We start from the raw sequence: 19065 nt of genomic DNA on the forward strand, positions 1-19065 counted from the left end.
CACAGTTTGGGATTTCTGGATGTAGCTCGTATGAAAAATACGAATGGCGTGTTTCCCAGTAAAGTATGTTTTGTGTGGGTTTTTTTTTTTTTAAATAAATATTAAAAAGGATTTCATTTTCTCATATCAACTGATTGCACGGTGTCTGGTAATGTACCTAAGATTTTCATGCCAGGAACAGGTGCAGGACTTGTGACACCAGCAAAGGATGCTTTAGGCACACCACAAATATTATGGAAAATAAAAGCTTGCTACATTGAGGTCAGTGTTTTTAATTTGTTTGGAAAATGTGGTGGGTTTTTTTTTTTTGTGCGTGTGTGTCCACATAACAGTTAGAGGAAGATCTGAAATGCCGTGTGGAGGCTTGGGAAAAGGTTGAAGGCTCACCATTTCTTATGGAAGGCCAGAGGGTGATGGAGTACATCTCCAAACAGTGGGAGGAGCATCGTTCACAGAAAGACAAAGAAAAGAATGAACGCGTGAGTGATTGTATGGTTCGCACCATACACTGCAACTCCTGTAATAACTTTTAATGACAAGGTGATTGAACCTTCTCTGAATTACAGATGTCTAAGAAAGCAGACAGCACTCAATTTAAAACCCCGAATAAGAGACCTCATGGAGCAGCTAACACCAGTGTGACCCCCAGCAAGATGCGGAAGGTGCTACAAGCTTGCAGCCATCTGTTAGTATCATGTTGGATTTTGTTCGAGGTTTCTCCTTAATCCTGTACTTTGTTCATTTCCTTGTAGACTCCTAATCAGCTTTTGCTGCGCACCAACATGATAAGCAGCAGCACCAGCAGTATGTCCAGCACATTTGTGTGTGTACCTGGCAAGCCTCCAATCTCAGCCAAGGTAAAAATGCATGCTCCCTATTGTTTCCTTACTGTGCATGTTTGTTGGGAACGTTTCTAGTGCCTTTTAGTGATGCATTGATACTATTACTGCTATTGTTCTCAGCCTGATGTTATGCTCATTTGCTCATAAAAACTGCTGATATGATTTGGTGTAAGTCTAATGTACATTGTTGCACAAATGGAAATGACAATGATCTGAATGTACACTATGGCCAAATGTATGAGGACACCAGACCATCACAACCATATGTGGATCTTCTCAAATTGCTATGACAATGTTGAAAGCACACAATTGCTTAGCATGATGGTGCTTCTGTGTAGAAACAAAGGTCCATGATGACATGGTTTGCCAAGGCTGGGCTGGAAGTACTCCAGTGGCCTGAACAGAGCTCTGACTACAACCCCACTGAATGCCTTTGGGATAAACTGGAACACTGACTGTAGCCCAGGCCTACTTGCCCAACGTCAGTGTCTGACCTCACTAATGCTCTTGTGGCTGAAATCCCCACAGCCATGCTCAAACCATCTATTGGAAAACCTTCCCAGAAGAATGGAGGCTGTTTCAGAAGCAAGGGGGAGGGGTACCGGCTTTGGAAAGGGCTGTTCAACAAGCGCACATGGGTGTGATGGACAGGTGTCCACAAACTTTTGGGCATGCAGTGTACTGTACATTTTGTAATTTAATGTAGATTGTAAATTGTGGTCTAGAAATATCAGTGGGAGCATCTTGCAGTACAAGTAACCTGATAAAACATCTTTTACTCTTTAATAGCATGCAGGCATCAGTGTGTGCTTATAAAAATGAGTGCAAGGTGCTGTGAATTCCATGCTCACAAACCTGTGCATGCAACAGTGATGCAAGCATGTAGTGAAACTTTTTGAGGGAGAGCACTTAAAGGGAATCTACCCCTCTTCCACAAGTTGATGCTGTTCCCTGAGGTCTAAAGCACGTCAGACAGTTCATTTGGTCAAAATCTCATGAGGATAAAGCACCATGGCATCAGACCATTTCATCCAATAGTTGAGACGTTTTGTCCAAAGCCTTTTTCATACGCATTATCAATTATTTTATATGTGCAACAAGATTGAGATATAAACAAACCATAATTCATTTAAGGGAGTGTGTTAAGCAGTCTTTTGACTGCGTCTCCCCATAATAAATGGAAATAAACAATTTTTGTAAAGCAAACGAGTGCCATAGTACGAGCGCTTCGACACACGAGTGGTGTGAGGGGCGTAAACAAGTAGACCCTTACCATTACAGGCTGCTCTCTGAGCTTTTGAGTCTGGTGAAGCTATTCCTCATATAGCCAGTCTTAAGGCCAACACAGCCTTAATCACTAAAATGGTTCAATAAATATTTTATTTTACTTATAGTATTTTATTCATTTAAGGGAGTGCATTAAGCAGGTTTATGACTGCGTCTCCCAATATTTATATACCTAATAACCTATATGTACCTCCCACTGTCGGAGAGCGGTAGGGGACAGATGCAAGTGCAAAGTAATGTTTATTAACAAATGTGAAAACGCACAGGCAAACAATCCAAAATGGCAGGCAATCTCGTAAACGTGAAACTAGCAAAAGGTCGGGCGAGGCACAAACGGGCTAAATCGGGCAAAGACCAAAACAGGATCGGAAAAGCACGGAATCTACATGGGAGAATAAGGCTTGGTAATGTGCTCTGAACGTGGTATAATACCATGCACTGAACGTGTGTTTTCTCAGTCTTTATATAGGCAATGCTGATGCATCTTGATCATGTGCAGGTGAGCCTCATTAACCGCGCATGTGCAAGAGTCCACTCGAGTGCGCTCCGGACTGCACAAGCGCTGAGCGGACTCTTGCACACGCGCTGTTAATGAGGCTCACCTACACATGATCAAGAGGCATCAGCGTTGCCTATGTAAAGACTGAGAAAACACACGGTTTCTCATAGCTGGAGATCATATCTCGCAAGTGCGAGTATAGATTTTCTATACAGTTTGGTCTAATAAAAACGATCTCTCCCCACAAGCAGCCCCAGCTGAACGCGCCCGAAGGTGTGACACTCCCGTTTTCACTTTGCGAAAATGTTTTGCTTTGGTCAAAATTACATTGAGAATTTAAATAATTGGTGTGTATGAAAAAGGCTTTGGATGAAATGTCTTAACTATTGGATGAAATGGCATTGGACAAAATGACTTGTTTCCAGCACCACAGCTCCCCTCTCATCCCATGTTCAAAACGGCCAATTTAAGTGCCTGTTCCTTTAAATGATGAGCCACCTGCTCACCCCACCCCCTCTTCTGTCAGCCAGTCAAGTCACACTTTCCTCTGAATACTCATAATTACGTAAAGGCAGTTTTCAATCAATGAGTGGAGATACTTAGATGAGGGTGTCATTTATATTTCTAATGCGCTCTTGTGACCTAGAATGGGGAGCTAAATCTGAGCAGCTTGTTGAAGCGTATATTTTCTGAAATGGGCAGTCCAAAAGAAACTGACTAGGTTGTCTTATTTCAGAGTTTGAGTGTGGGGGTTGGTAAGCACTCCAGATACCCAAATGTATCTGCAGGAGTACTGAAAGTGAGGGGTTTTTTTTCCCCCATAATATGTCCCCTTTAAGCTCTGTGAGCACAGAGACGCACGTTTCCTTTCCACCCTCTTGCCAGCGTGTTCATTTTGCTTGTGAGTGAAGGTGCAATTTGCAGCACTTTGTGCTCATTTTCAGTAACAATGCTCAGGTTACAGCTCTACCCACTCACTTTGACTGCACTCACAGTCTCTACAGACTGGCCAACCTTTACACGTTTTCTGTAGGAACTTTGCATTTTAACATCTCTTGTGGTTGAGTCATCGCTCAAATATGCAAAAGGACAGTGTTCATGGGTTCTCAGTCATGGATAGTTGTGGCATTATCAGGAATCAAATTTCTGATGAGGCTTTTCTGTTGTGCCACTCAGAAGCCTAAATTAAGTACATTTTGTGTCCATTAAGATGAAATATATTAATTTGGGAAGGCATCAAAAAAGGTTTGGCCAAATTAGGACACGCATGACAAAATGGTAATTTTTTTTTTTTAAAGCATTAAATAGGTTTAGTCAAATGTAAAATCTGACACTTTGCAAATAACTAAATAAGTGATTTTAAAGTTAATGGTAATTAAAGTGATCTGTGCCAGTTAGTGCAGACAGGTTCAAACAGTACAGTCACGCCCATCATGGTAGAAACGTGTGTGTGTGTGTGACACGCACTACAGTAACCACCAGGCAAACAGCAAGTTTCAATATTATCTCCTAAAAATACATTTCTTTCCTCACTTGCCATTTTCCAGCATCAAACTTCATTTTAAAGACAAATTCAGTGTTCAAGTAGTGGAAACAAATAATGCTGGACTCAAAGTCCCAGAATGCAGTGCAGCTCTACAACAGTTGTATGATGGAGACTTCGACAAGTTGATGTGATAAGTTTGGTGTTTGTTTGGTTTTGGAGGCTGATGTGTTTGAGTAGAATGTACAAATGAGGAGGTGAGGGAGCTGGACCGACTTGAAGGACTAAAGCACTGCTGCATTGCTCCCTTTAGATAGAGATTAACTGAGGGCTAAATCCCACTGCATCACTATCAGCAAGTAGTTGAATGGCATTGTGGCTCATGTAGGAAACGATAACCAAAATGAAAGTAAGAACTGAAACTACATTGTATTATAATATATCTTGCACCTCACTTAATATCGCATTAATTATAAATACTCCATAATCCAAGATGTTTTTGGAATGGCTTTTCCTTTTCAAACTATATTTTCTCACTAGAGGGTGCCATTGCCTAAAATTTAAGAGGTTCATGTGACTGTTTTTGAAATATTTTCTGCAGTTATGCACCCAGTTGTTTGTTCACTGGTAAGATTTTCATGAAGTGTGGGTTTTTTTTTTTTTTTTTTTTTTTGGGGGGGTTGTATTCAACAGAGGGTTAAAACATCTGAGGCAAGCTCAGCCCCTCGGACACCACTGCAAGAGTTCAACAGTGATAAGAATCTCGACCCTTTCTCCTACTCTGACTTTACAGTGAGTAAAAATTACTTCTGTTACACTTTAGATGAAAGCATAGTCAAAGAGCGGTGACCGCGCATTTTTGCCAGTATGGGTAGGTGATGAGACTCATCTCATCTCATTATCTCTAGCCGCTTTATCCTTCTACATGGTCGCAGGCAAGCTGGAGCCTATCCCAGCTGACTATGGGCGAAAGGCGGGGTACACCCTGGACAAGTCACCAGGTCATCACAGGGCTGACACATAGAGACAGACAACCATTCACACTCACATTCACACCTACGGTCAATTTAGAGTCACCAGTTAACCTAACCTGCATGTCTTTGGACTGTGGGGGAAACCGGAGCACCCGGAGGAAACCCACGCGGACACGGGGAGAACATGCAAACTCCGCACAGAAAGGCCCTCGCCGGCCACGGGGCTCGAACCCGGACCTTCTTGCTGTGAGGCGACAGCGCTAACCACTACACCACCGTGCCGCCCCATGAGACGCATCATTTGATTAATTTTTCTAAATGCACATTTGCTAACAAACCAGCAAAACATTTACTAAGTAAATAAATTGTAAAAACCTGGAGAAAACCAAGTTTGACATCCCCCCCCCCCCCCCCCCCCCCACACACACACACACCTTTTCTACAGACACCTATAAAGTCACATATCAAAAAAAGAAGAAAATCCAAAAATTGTTGCTGGAAATTTTCATTTAACTTTTCTTTTTTTTTTCATGGCAGTGACAAGTTATAATCATGCGCAATATTTGACATCCTGCACTAGTCTTGTTTTCATCTAATTAAATGCTCTCTACCTCATCATATGTACTGTGGAACTTTTTTTTTCCCCTTCCCTTCCGCACCTTGATGAACTTTTTGGGTGGGGTTGGGATCCCCCCCCCCTTTCTGGTCCAATCAAATAGCAAGTTGTGGGGAAGGAGGAAATCCAGAATAATAAACACTGAGGACACAATGTTCAGTTTTTCAACTAAAAAAGGAAAATGCCAAGTGTGAACACACCCCTGAGTATGGCTTATTTACAGTGCAGTCTGTAAGTGCACACCAGCAAGTGGTGGTTTTTTTTTTTAATTGTTTTGGCTGTGATGCAGCTGCTTGGAAATGAACCAGCTATGAAGTGCAGAATATGAGCTGTAATTAAGGATGCCTAACCCCACCCCAAGCTCAGTGGGTGAATCCCACTGAAACATGTTGAACTATTGACCTACTTCAGTATCTGAGAGGATCTTTGCTTTGGTAGAATGTGTGTGTTTCTGTGCAGTTTTAATGTTCTCATACAAGCCCTGCATTTTTGTTCCTACAGCACGAGTTATCAAGAAAGGCCCATCACGATGCTGTTATGAACTCCACTGTCAAAGACGTGGTGTTGTAATTCACCTTCAAAATGTGTTTTCATTTTAGGTCAAACTCCTCATATGCAGCTATTATATTTAGGGCCTAAGCCATTTCTTTTTCTTAGGTGATGTTTGTATTTACATTTGTACCATGCACCCTTTTTTTTTTTTTTTTTTTTTTTTTTTAAAGCAGTTGAATGATTTTTCTCTCAGGTTTATATACTCTTTTTAAAGAGACATCCAATGTTTATGTATTGTATCCATTTCACATGTTTTTAAGCTGAGCACCTTAAGTACATGCATGTATTAAATCTGTGTATTTTGTTCTCAAAACCAAATAAATATCTAAATTTGTGGGGGGGGTTTCTACTTAATTGTTAAGCTAGCAATTTGCATCTATTAATTGTGTGTGTGTGTGTGTATACACTGCAGGATTTTTATCCCACCACCATAACCAAGCTGCTGCCAGAACTGCAATAATGAACCCATATTTCTCACAAATGTAACGGTTTACCTGCATGAGGTAACAGAAGTCACTTTCCATAACTCGATGATGATCTCAGGGTTGTATTTGAACCATTGCCACTTACCCCTTGCTATCTAGTGTGCAACAACCCCTCTCCAAAAAAAAAAAAAACAGGGATGTGATTTTTCCGGGAATTCGCGGAATTCCGCTTTTTTCACCTCAAAATTAAAAAAAAAAAAATTTCCGATTTTTCACTCAAAAATCCGCATTCATATCCTATTCGTTACAACTTTCAGTAATTCCGTCATTGAGATGAAACGAGGCACGTGATTGGTCCATCGCTCTGTAACAACCAATGAACGCGCTTGTTAGATAGCTGTACGTAGGCTCGCTTCAAACAAAGAGTTGAAAGATGGCAGCCTCCGTAATCGAGCGTAAAGATGCACCTGATCATCAGTTTGGTGTGTGTTTTTAAAGTAAATAAACATGGGGAAGAAGAAAAAACAACCCAGTTCATTTCTTTCCCCATAATAAGCCTGTGAGTGGTGATGGTGTCACTGCACGTGCGACAGAGTGACGAAGGTTGCCGTGGCAACGGGGCCTCGCGCCAGCTGTTGCTTCCTGGATGCGCGTGCGCACGCTATGAAAGCTGTGGCGAAAAGGTTAGCATCGGAGGCTAAACCTTCTGAGGAGAAAAGAAGGGGCGTTTTATATTTCAGTTTGTTTTAGTTATGTCCGAAGAAACAGCAGTTTAAATCACGGCTCTAGTTTACAAATCAAAATGGTTACTCAGTGAAAACAAAACAAAAGCTAGAGAGAGGGGGAGTGGTGGGAGTTTAACCCGGGAAAGTGAGTCTGTGAGGCGGCAGTGATGCTTGACCCCTCCCGCCTCCTCTTACTTTACTTCAGAGTCTCTGCCAACTTCACAGATTATTTCACCTTTTTCACTCGAAGTTAGTTTTAATTTTCGCTCGAAACTTTTCCCACAGCGTGGATGTAAGGTAATTATATACAATTTTGATTTGTTTATTCAATATTAAAATGTTAGTGCAAATAATACATACTTGCCAACTTTTCAAAATTCTCATGAGGGAGAAAAGTGCATGAAAGACATTTTCAATTGGCCGAGGGTCTGATGCGCGGTTGAAATGATAAAAACAGTGGATCCCAATTAATTGCAAACACATTTTTTGTGAATGTTGTTTAGTGAAAAAGTGATTTTTATTCTTGCATATGAAAATCCTCAAGTGAGTGAACACTCTACAGTTATGTATATGAGTCAATTTCACAGAAAACGTGTATATATATATTTTTTTTTTGTCCGGACGTGTTTTGTTTACATTTTGAGATTTCTAAAACCTTTTTATGGTCTCATATGATAAAACATTATCAGTTCTACCTTGCCTTTCAAAATTTGACTACTTCGGTTCATAAATGTGCATTTTGTAGCAAATTTTAGGGGCAAAAATGGCTGTTCCACTGAAAAGAGACTTTTTTTTCAGACATGATTCTTAATGTTAGACAAAGGTGGAATTGAAACTTTTTCATGTTCAACGACAAGATTGTGGAAACCACAATGGACATATGATGTCACAAACTGAAAATGCCATTAAGAAAAGATATTTTTCGATTTTTTGTTAATTTTTGTACCTGTCCCAGAGGTTTGTGTCAGTTCTGTTACCGTGATTAATCACATAACAAAAATAAATGCTCCCAAAAGCTATTATTGAAATTATTTGTTGCCAAGGATCTACATATTCTCACCTTTTATATGGATGGCAGAATGAACTGAATCTGAGAATATTTACTTTAAAATTTCAGTTTTGGTAAGTAGTCTATGCATGACTAATTTTTTTTGTGTCAATCCTGTTACCCTGTCTAAACGGGGTGTGCAGTAACTTAACTAAATATTAGAAGTTGCCATACATAAGAAGCAAACCGGTAGACTACCAGGAGCAATAGAGTTTAATAAATAATGGTGGATGAATTCTTATGTTGCATCATGTTTGTTTGAAAAGGCACATTTAGGTATGTTCAACTTCTACAATAATTGAAAGTATAAATTTTGTTTTTCCTTATACAATTTTCTATTTATTCTAATGCAGATGATTTAATTTAGAATGACATTTTTAGGTTTCATGTTTTGGCTTTTTGTCAGTTAAGAATCATTGAATTTACTATAGGGGCTCAGAGTTGCATGTTGACCATTAAATTGGCTTGAATTTGTTAATCATGACAAGTTTTTTTTTCTTGTGTTTGCTTGCCATTTTAGTACAATTTTTAAGTCAGAAAACCCCAGAACTTAGGAGCTTCGGGGGGCTTCGCCCTCCCTTGTCCCCCCACCAGGGCACTGCCCTGGACCAGCTGGGGGCCTGCGGCCCCCAGACCCCTGGCTAAATTTTCAGATAATTTCACCAGCCCCAAATCACATCCCTGAAAAAAGAGAAATTCTGTTGGTCAGATAGCAATGGATTTTCTAGAATAGTAGCGATGACAGTAATGCAGCTGTTTAAGTTAATGCACACATGCTAATGCATTTATTGTTTGTATAATAACCGCTCATTCACAGGGATTCTATATGAACACACACATCCTGTAATCATTAAGCAGCTATTTATGGAAGGAGTGTCCAGTGCCAGAAGTTTTCAGACATTTCAGGTTGTTTTCAAGGTGTGTTTTTTTTAAAAAAAAAAAAAATTACCTGTGAGATGCTTAGTATTGTTTAAATCTCTTACCATTTATACCATGTGACTGGTTAAAGCTGAGTGAGACTGTCAGAGTGCAAATGGTGAGTGGGTGTAGATGCCTCATCTCATTGTAATGTAGTTTGAATTTTCTTAGTCATCATTCTTTCTCTCCCCCCCAAAAAAATGTGTAATTGATTCACTCGAACACAATGGTAGAATGATTTGGACACTTGTGCTTTCAGGGCATCATGAACCATTAAGTAATTAACCATTTGTCATTAAGCCATTTCCTCTGAACTTCCTTCCAACTGTCCAGATTACATCATAGGAAGATAAATGAGATCGACATTTAAAGTATTAAGTTTTCTTTCGTGTAAAGGATGCTGCAATTGAAATTTTAAGAATAGATGCACAAGTACTTTCTTTTTTTTCTTTTTTCCCCTTTTTACAAAAAAAACCCTACATTTTCTGTCCCACAGGTACATTTTAAACCATATTTCAGCACATAAGATTATCAGAGAATACAAGAAGATACGATAGGAAATGTCACACGGTGACAAAGGTCATTGCTCCTTATTTCTGAAGCCAAACTGTACACAAAAATAAATAGAGCAATCACTCTAAGGAGAAAAGTGGACCTACTACAGGCTGATCTTCAGCATATTGATGGAAAAAATTGTTTTAAAAGAATAGGGCTGGGTTTCCGAAAAGCCTCTTAACACGAAGAGCATCTTAACTAGGAGAGTGAGTGTTCATTGTACTGCCTGCTTTACCATGTAACTATTATCTTTGTTGCGCTACTTTTGGGAAACTCAGACCAGTTCAGCCACAGTTTAAATGTACACACTGTTCCTCTTACCCAAAGTGGGGTTAAAACATGTTTGGTGTCTTAATTTTAAATTTAAAGCTGCTTTCACATTAGCTGTTTTCTGAACCATACTACTTACATACTATGTATGTAAGAGCAGTGTTATGGTTAACATTGTGCATGTTGTTTTGCACAGCTTTTTTTTTCCTCTGAAAAGTGAGGCAGGAAGCTCATTAATGAGAGTTTAGCATGCTACAAAATGCATTTCTAATTTATTAACTATTTAGTGATTTGGCTTCATGATGAAACTATGACTAGTTTTAGCATTCATACAGTATACATTACTGTTATACAGTGTCAAAAACCACATACAGTGGTGCTTGAAAGTTTGTGAACTCTTTAGAATTTTCTACATTTCTGCATAAATATGACCTAAAACATCAGATTTTCACACAACTCCTAAAAGTAGATAAAGAGAACCCAGTTAAACAAATGAGACAAAAATATTATACTTGGCCATTTATTTATTGAGAAATTATCCAATATTACATATCTGTGAGTGGTAAAAGTATGTGAACCTCTAGGATTAGCAGTTAATTTGAAGGTGAAATTAGAGTCAGGTGTTTTCAATCAATGGGATGACAATCAGCTGTGAGTGGGCACCCTGTTTTATTTAAAGAACAGGGATCCATCAAAGTCTGATCTTCACAACACGTTTGTGGAGTGTATCATGGCACAAACAAAGGAGATTTCTGAGGACCTCAGAAGAAGCAGTGTTGATGCTCATCAGGCTGGAAAAAGTTACAAAACCATCTCTGAAGAGTTTGGACTCCACCAATCCACAGTCATACAGACTATGTACAAATGAAGGAAATTCAAAACCATTGTTATTCTCCCCAGGAGTGGTCGACCAACAAAGATCACTCCAAGAGCAAGGCGTGTAATAGTGAGCGAGGTCACAAAGGACCCCAAGGGTAACTTCTAAGCAACTGAAGGCCTCTCTCACATTGGCTAATGTTCATGAGTCCACCATCAGGAGAACACTGACCAACAATGGTGTGCATGGCAGGGTTGCAAGGAGAAAGCCACTTCTCTCCAAAAAAGAATAGTGCTGCTCATCTGCAGTTTGCTAAAGATCATGTGGACAAGCCAGAAGGCTACTGGAAAAATATTTTGTGGACAGATGAGACCAAAATAGAACTTCTTGGTTTAAATGAGAAGCGTTATGTTTGGAGAAAGGAAAACGCTGCATTCCAGCATAAGAACCTTATCCCATCTGTGAAACATGGTGGTGGTATTATCATGGTTTGGGCCCATTTTGCTGCATCTGGGCCAGGATGGCTTGCCATCATTGATGGGACAATGAATTCTGAATTATACCAGCGAATTCTAAAGGAAAATGTCAGGACATCTGTCCATGAACTGAATCTCAAGAGAAGGTGGGTCATGCAGCAAGACAACGACCCTAAGCACACAAGTCGTTCTACCAAAGAAGGGTTAAAGAAGAATAAAAGTTAATGTTTTGGAATGGCCAAGTCAAAGTCCTGACCTTAATCCAATCGAAACGTTGTGGAAGGACCTGAAGTGAGCAGTTCATGTGAGGAAACCCACCAACATCCCAGACTTTAAGCTGTTCTGTATGGAGGAATGGGCTAAAATTCCTCCAAGCCGCTGTGCAGGACTGATCAACAGTTACCAGAAACATTTAGTTGCAGTTATTGCTGCACAAGGGGGCCACACCAAATACTGAAAGCAAAGGTTCACATACTTTTGCCACTCACAGATATGTAATATTGGATCATTTTCCTCAATAAATAAATGACCAAGTATAATATTTTTGTCTCATCTGTTTAACTGGGTTCTCTTTATCTACTTTTAGGACTTGTGTGAAAATCTGATTGATTTAGGTCATATTTATGCAGAAATGTAGAAAATTCGAAATGGTTTACAAACTTTCAAGCACCACTGTATCGTCGGTTTGAGATACTATTAAAGACGTAGTTTGCACAATGCTCATAACTGCAACATCCTTGTTGATCTGGTGTAAAATGAGTAAAGCAAACTTCAGACACTGAAAGGTCTATGTTTGAGGTATGAGGAAAATTGTGTACATTTTTTCTTTTTGTAATCTCAGAGCAAGTGAGCATGGACCATGAGAAATTCACTTGTAATCATTTCCTAACAATTACAGCCTGGTAGTGTCAATTCCATACATGGGAGATGGAGAGGTCGGTGGCCTCTTTGAAATGACTCCCCCCCCCCCCCCCCAAAAAAAAGGTCGGTTAGAGATTTTTCTTTGTACCGTCCACTATTATCTTATTTTCCTTTGTGTAAAAAGGTTGACTCATATTTATGGCTAATCATCTCTCATGTGCTGTTGTGCTTGGCTTACCCTTTATCATGACCTGAGCATAGTCTATGAGATGCTCCTTCACAAGGTACATCATAGTGATTTCAACTTGAGGTTTGTCACAAAAGGTAATAATCCATGAGTATTATAGCACTAGAGCATCTCTGGCTTATTTGAAGGAAATATGTCTTCAATGTACAAGATGATGCGGGTTTGTTGTAACAGCTTGCTGCCATCTGTAGGTTTGTACGGTCCTTTTGTTAGAAAACACCAGCAGAATCCAAAGATTCCTGTTCACTAGAAAGGATTCGTTTGCCGTTGTCACTGTAGCTTCGGTTTGGAAGAAATGACAACCTGTGGAGGGACAACACTGCATTAGCACTAGCAGTTACAGGTATGAACATGAATGTGTCTTCCATCAGCATGCCAGCAGGGGCAAAAAAGAAAAAAGAAACGACACACTTTTATGAATGGATTATGAACAATGTGGGTCTGGCTGCAGATTGCAGCCCGTAATATGTATTCGGACATATATTTAGCCCTTAAAAGTAGTTGAATGATGCGCTGAAAAAGGTAGTTAGCTAACCTGACAGGATATATGTGAGAATGTTTAAGCCATATTCATGTTTATTATTAACATTATCTAGCAAACTGGAGCTGATGGTTAAGATGCCTGAGAATTTTAAGCCATATTCATGATCTTCACTAGTAACACTAGATGACAAGTAAGCTGACTTTACTGAATTAGCAAGAATAAGCGTGTGTTCTGATGTAAAAAAAAAAATGAGACCATGATAAATAATTTTAAAACTTTTCCCACCTTTAGTGTGACCTATAACCTGTACAATTCAATTGAAAAACAAACAAATCTGTTAGGGGGAAAAACATAAAAAATACAAAAAGCTGGTTGCATAAGTGTGCATACCCTTAAACTAATACTTTGTTTAAAAATTTTTTTAAAACCTTTATTCGTCACATGCACACTTCAAGCACAGTGAAATTCATCCTCTGCATTTAACCCATCTGAAGCAGTGAACACACGCACACACTCAGAGCAGTGGGCAGCCACACCAGAGCACCCGGGGAGCAGTCAGGGGTCAGGTACCTTGCTCAAGGGCAAGGTTGAAACACCTTTTGATTTAATTACAGCATTCAGTCTTTTTGGGTTCACACCTGCCATCAATTAAAATGATTCTGATTAACCCCAAATAAAGTTCAGACATTTACTCAGTTGCATCCTCCAGCAAAAGCCAGGGTTCACAGAGAGCTTACAAAGCATCATTGTTGAAAGGTATCAGTCAGGAGCAGGGTACAAAAAAATTTCCACAGCATTAGATATACCATGGAGCACAGTAAAAACAGTCATCAAGAAATGGAGACAATATGGGACAACAGTGACATTAACGAGAACTGGACGTCCCTCCAAAATTGATGAAAAGACAAGATGAAAACTGGTCAGGGAGGCTGCCAAGAGGCCTACAGCAACACTGAAGGAGCTGCAGGAATTTCTGGCAAGTACTGGTTGTGTACTACATGTGACAACAATCTCCCATATTCTCCATATGTCTGGACTGTGGGGTAGGGTCGCAAGTTGGAAGCCTTTTCCTACAAAGAAAAACATCCAGGCCCAGGTAAATTTTGCAAAAAAAAATACATCAACTTTCCCAAAAGCATGTGGGAAAATGTGTAATGGTCTGATGAAACCAAGATTGAACTTTTTGGCCACAATTAAAAAAGGTTTGTTTGGCGCAAAAACAACACTGTGCATCACCAAAAGAACCCCATACCCACGGTGAAGCATGGTGGTGGCAGCATCATGTTTTGGGGTTGTTTTTCTTCAGCTGGAACAGGGGCTTTAGTCAAGGTGGAGGGAATTATGAACAGTTCTAAATACCAGTCAATTTTGGCCCAAAACCTTCAGGTGTCTGTTAGGAAGATGAAGAGGAATTTCATCTTTCAACACAACAATGACCCCAAGCATACATCGAAATCAGCAAAAGAATGGCTTCACCAGAGGAAAATTAAAGTTTTGGAATGTCCCAGCCAGAGCCCAAACCTAAATCCAACTGAAAATCTGTGGGGTGACCTGAAGAGGGCTGTGCACAAGGGATGCCCTCACAATCTGACAGATTTGGAGTGCTTTTGCAAGGAAGAGTGGGCAAATATTGCTAAGTCTAGATCAGGGCTTTACATTAGCACCCGCCCACCCACCAAATGCGGGTAAAATTCGGCTTTGGCGGGTAATGACTTTAGTCTCACTAGCCACTTTGGCGGGTGGTTCATTCTGTGGTATGACAATATATTTTAATTGTAGTTTTCTCTGAAGGCATCTGATATAATAAACACATTACAATGTAATATTACGCGCCTAAAACTCCCATGAGCACCTGCATAAACATTCTGACACAACATGATAGAATTGTTGAGAACGTACTTTAATGTCTCAGATAAAATCAATGATACGGTAACCTGCGGTTAATGAATGAAGCAACAAAGTTGCTGACGACTGACAAGCGCACTATGTGGCAGCATACAGTTGGAGTTTCAAACCCTGCTGCTCAGGAATAAAGGGGCAGAGATGAGCAGGGCCGGAGGCAGCATTTTAAAATCACTGGGGTCTGTGATGCGCAAAGCGCGCGCCGAAAAATGCTCGACATATTTAAATGAGAGGGGTGAATTACATGCCACACAAGAGATCTATTCCTGAAATTACTTTTAATGGTGTTTGAACTGAACATCAGTTTTGAAAAAAATCATATATGTGGCAAGAGTAAGAATAATTTAAGCTTGTTTAATGGTTTGATCTGGCCCAAGCAATGAGGACAAAAGATACCCTAACCATGCAGCCTATGTAACTAAGATACATTAACAATCTGGCATCCGTTACACCTACACAAAAAAAAATCTGGGAAAAAAATCAGTATACACCACCATGTTTTGGGCAAAGTTATCCAAGGCAAACATAAGTTGAAACTTTCCTCTCTATGGCACAGTGGTGTGGTGGTTAGCGCTGTCGCATCACAGCAAGAAGGTCCAGGTTCGAGCCCCGTGGCCGGCGAGGGCCTTTCTGTACGGAGTTTGCATGTTCTCCCTGTGTCCGCGTGGATTTCCTCCGGGTGCTTCGGTTTCCCCCACAGTTCAAAGACATGCAGGTTAGGTTAACTGGTGACTCTAAATTGACCGTAGGTGTGAGTGTGAATGGTTGTCTGTGTCTATGTGTCAGCCCTGTGATGACCTGGTGACTTGTCCAGGGTGTACCCTGCCTTTCGCCCGTAGTCAGCTGGGATAGGCTCCAGCTTGCCTGCGACCCTGTAGAACAGGATAAAGCGGCTAGAGATAATGAGATGAGACAAACAAGGCAGGCTACAACTGTGCTGCTTCGAAAATGTCAGTTTAACAGCTTCATGAAAGTGCGCTGATGGTTACCATGGAAACCCTGTGTCTCCTGCACTGTGTTCCTCCGTTGAGTCGCGCGCTCATTCGCTTTTGTGTTCTCGGTCTCAGAGCCGCGCGCTCGAAACAGACACAGAAGACAGAATCAGCGTTTAACATAATGCACTTTTTACGGAGACGTTTTAATGTTATTCTTTATTTTTTTATCCAGTTGAATATTTAGCATACAAATGTATTTTCAGCTCTTAAAAATGACCGAGGTCTGGACCGTGGGGGCCTCAGAGCTGGCTACGGCCATGGAGATGATCAAGACGCTAATAGGAAGATAAGACAGTTCAATGACAAATGGAAGTTCGGGCGAGATTGGCTAGTTCATAGCAAAACCGAAAATACCCTGTACTGCGAAGACTGTAGAAAGTATGGCAAAGACAGGCACCAGTAATTTTAAACTCAAAACTATAAAGGACCACAAAAAGTCAAATGCACACATCGGTACTATAACATAAAAACAGGCGGAGACGGCTGGTTCACTACAGGACAGCATTGCTTTCAAGTCCCTGGCTGTCATGAAGTCGGCTGAGCTGGAGAGGATGGAGCTGCTGTTTAGAAATGTTCACGTGATTGGAAAGAAGTTGATCTCGCCCCAGCTATCAACTTATGGCCTGCTGGAAGCCTCAGGTCACGAAGACCATTTTTCATGGACCATTCAGACTCGTCTGATGATGAATGTAATGAGGACATTTAATGTCTCTCTCTACACATGTTCACATACACACACACACACACACTATTAATAGATAATACATAATATACATAATAATACTTGATAATACACATAATACTTGCATATCAAAACAACAAATGTTTTTCAATGATAAATATTTTGAAATGGACTTTTAATATTAGAATCAGTTCAGTTGTACTGAATGTTATTTTTCATATTATATGATATTTCATATTGTAAGGGGCTTGAATTTGAGTTCAATAAACAGAATACTCTGTTTATATTTTTGTCTGAATTGGTTGCATGTTTTCATATAGGGAGCTACCTTAACAGCACTGAATACTTGAGTGCTACTGTAGAGATACATTATACACTGCCATTCATAATTAAATCTAGATCTTCCGAACTTTAACATATCATGGTGAAGAAAAAACTGTGATTTCCTGGCAACAAAATTGTGGCTAGTGAAAAGGCTGAATGGCTAGTGACAGGAAAACCACTAACCACAGTGGCTGGTGAGCAAAAAAGTTAAAGCCCTGGTCTAGATGTGACAGGCTGATAGACTCCGACCCAAAAAGACTGAATGCTGTAATTAAATCAAAAGGTGTTTCAACAAAATATTAGTTTAAGGGTGTGCACACTTATGCAACCAGCTTATTTTACGTTTTTTTATGTTTTTCCCCCTAACAGATTTGTTTGTTTTTCAGTTGAACTGTACAGGTCACATTAAAGGTGGGAAAAGTTTTGAAATTCTTTATGGTGGTTTTATTTTTTTTTTTTTACATCAGAAAAACCTACAATTTTAACAGGGTGTGTACACTTTTTATATCCTGTGTGTGTGTGTGTGTGTGTGTGTGTGTGTGTGTGTGTGTGTGTGTGTGTTATATATGGGTCATTTATTTTCTGCAAAATAAATCTTTATTGAATCAGTTTTGAACAATAATGCAAATTATGACAAACTTTCAACAATAGCAATGCTTGATGTTACATTTTAGACCCAATTTATCCATAAAACATGAACTAAATGACTCCCACCCCCCACATTATTAACTGTCTTCGACGACTGATTCATTTATTCAACTTGAATAAACATTAAGTGTTTCAGTCTAACAGTCTTTTTTTTGCGGCTTATTCTATTAACTGTTGAAATCAATTGCATAGAAAGTCTATTTTCTGTTTTATGTCAAATTTCAGTAATTAAAATTTTTTTTTATCCATCCCAATGTTCTTGTCAACTCTGTTAACTCCGTTATAAAAATGCATAAAATCCACAAAGACTTAATAATATGCATGACACTTGCACCGAGAGATATTACTTCCTCGAGTGGGTTAACTTCAGAAAGGCAGTGAAGTATGTTATGTTTCTTCTCTCATTAATTTGAATAAAATGTTGAGGATACACCAACAGTGGATTAATTGTTCATCAAATCTGTTATTGTGATACTGGAGTGAATCTCTCACTCATTTTTTATAAACAATAATGATTAAAATCCATAAAATTCTGTATTTATACATGCCATGTGGTAGCTAGTTTGAGATTAGCATGTGGAGTTAAGACACAAAATGGTGGAAAATGTCAACTCTGTTATTGTCAGTTCTGTTAACAGATTGCCCAGTTTAACGATAAGAGTTGACAATGACTAATAGAATCAACACTTGAAATGTACTTGCAAGTATAGAATGGGGTGCTTGTCTATGAACATTCACAAACATGACTTAAAGATTGTGCCAGCTATGTCATATGTTAGCTAGTAGTGAGTATTTCAAACATTCATAAATATGGCTTTAGAAGTTCTCTCTGAAATCCTATAATGTTAGCTCATGTTATCTTGCTAGCTAGCTAGCAAGAGTAGTAGTGATTTATGACTTACAAATTTGTTAATAAATTCCATAAAGTGAGCTGATATTGATGAGCTACCAAGCATAAACAGTATATATAATGAACATTTAAGAATATGACAAACATTTCTCTGAAATCCTTCCAGTTTAGCACGTTACTTACCTGACTACTGTTAGAAATGAATGTCATATTTACAAATGATGACTTTAAAATTCCCCCAGAAATCCTGTCAAGATGGGTGATGTCAAGTTGCTAGCATAAGCAGTCTATATATTGAATGGTTTCTCAAATAATCTGTCAGTTTAGCTCATGTTAGCTAGTGGGCTAGCATTAACTATAAGTCTCAAATGTGATTATAAATGAGTGTCATCCATTAACTAACAGCAGTAAAGCTAATGATTAAAATTCTCCCTGAAATCCTGTATAGTTAACTCATTTCAGCTTACTGATTATAGTTGTTAAATAAAGTTGCATTCCTGGCTAGGGCATGTTGGCTAGCTATCTAATATAATATAAATTCCTTCTTCCCGTTTAGTCTGCGATTTGCAGGCAAGACCCTATTAC

General features: G+C 39.4%; 2 protein-coding genes across 4 annotated transcripts in view; one reads left to right on the forward strand and one right to left on the reverse strand.

Moving 5' to 3' along the window:
• The window catches only part of zgc:86764 (uncharacterized protein LOC797431 homolog), a 39394-nt gene extending 30923 nt beyond the window's left edge, over positions 1-8471 (forward strand). Inside the window, exons 10-14 of one of the 3 annotated variants that reach the window (XM_060935939.1) lie at positions 333-479; positions 567-662; positions 753-857; positions 4805-4903; positions 6203-8468. In XM_060935939.1, the coding sequence (XP_060791922.1) occupies positions 333-479; positions 567-662; positions 753-857; positions 4805-4903; positions 6203-6271 (516 nt within the window). In that variant the 3' untranslated portion in view covers positions 6272-8468. Of the gene's footprint in view, positions 1-332; positions 480-566; positions 663-752; positions 858-4804; positions 4904-6202 lie in introns of all 3 variants that reach the window. The other 2 variants (XM_060935941.1, XM_060935940.1) reach the window with 2 other exon arrangements.
• Positions 8472-12804: 4333 nt separating this feature from the next.
• Positions 12805-19065, reverse strand: part of si:dkey-247m21.3 (5-hydroxytryptamine receptor 4) — a 130718-nt gene continuing 124457 nt past the window's right edge. The window contains exon 7 of the mRNA XM_060934872.1: positions 12805-12898. Within this exon, the coding sequence (XP_060790855.1) occupies positions 12805-12898 (94 nt within the window). The remainder of the gene's footprint in view (positions 12899-19065) is intronic.

The sequence above is a fragment of the Neoarius graeffei genome, chromosome 12, assembly GCF_027579695.1.
Source record: "Neoarius graeffei isolate fNeoGra1 chromosome 12, fNeoGra1.pri, whole genome shotgun sequence".
Classification (NCBI taxonomy): Eukaryota; Metazoa; Chordata; class Actinopteri; order Siluriformes; family Ariidae; genus Neoarius; species Neoarius graeffei.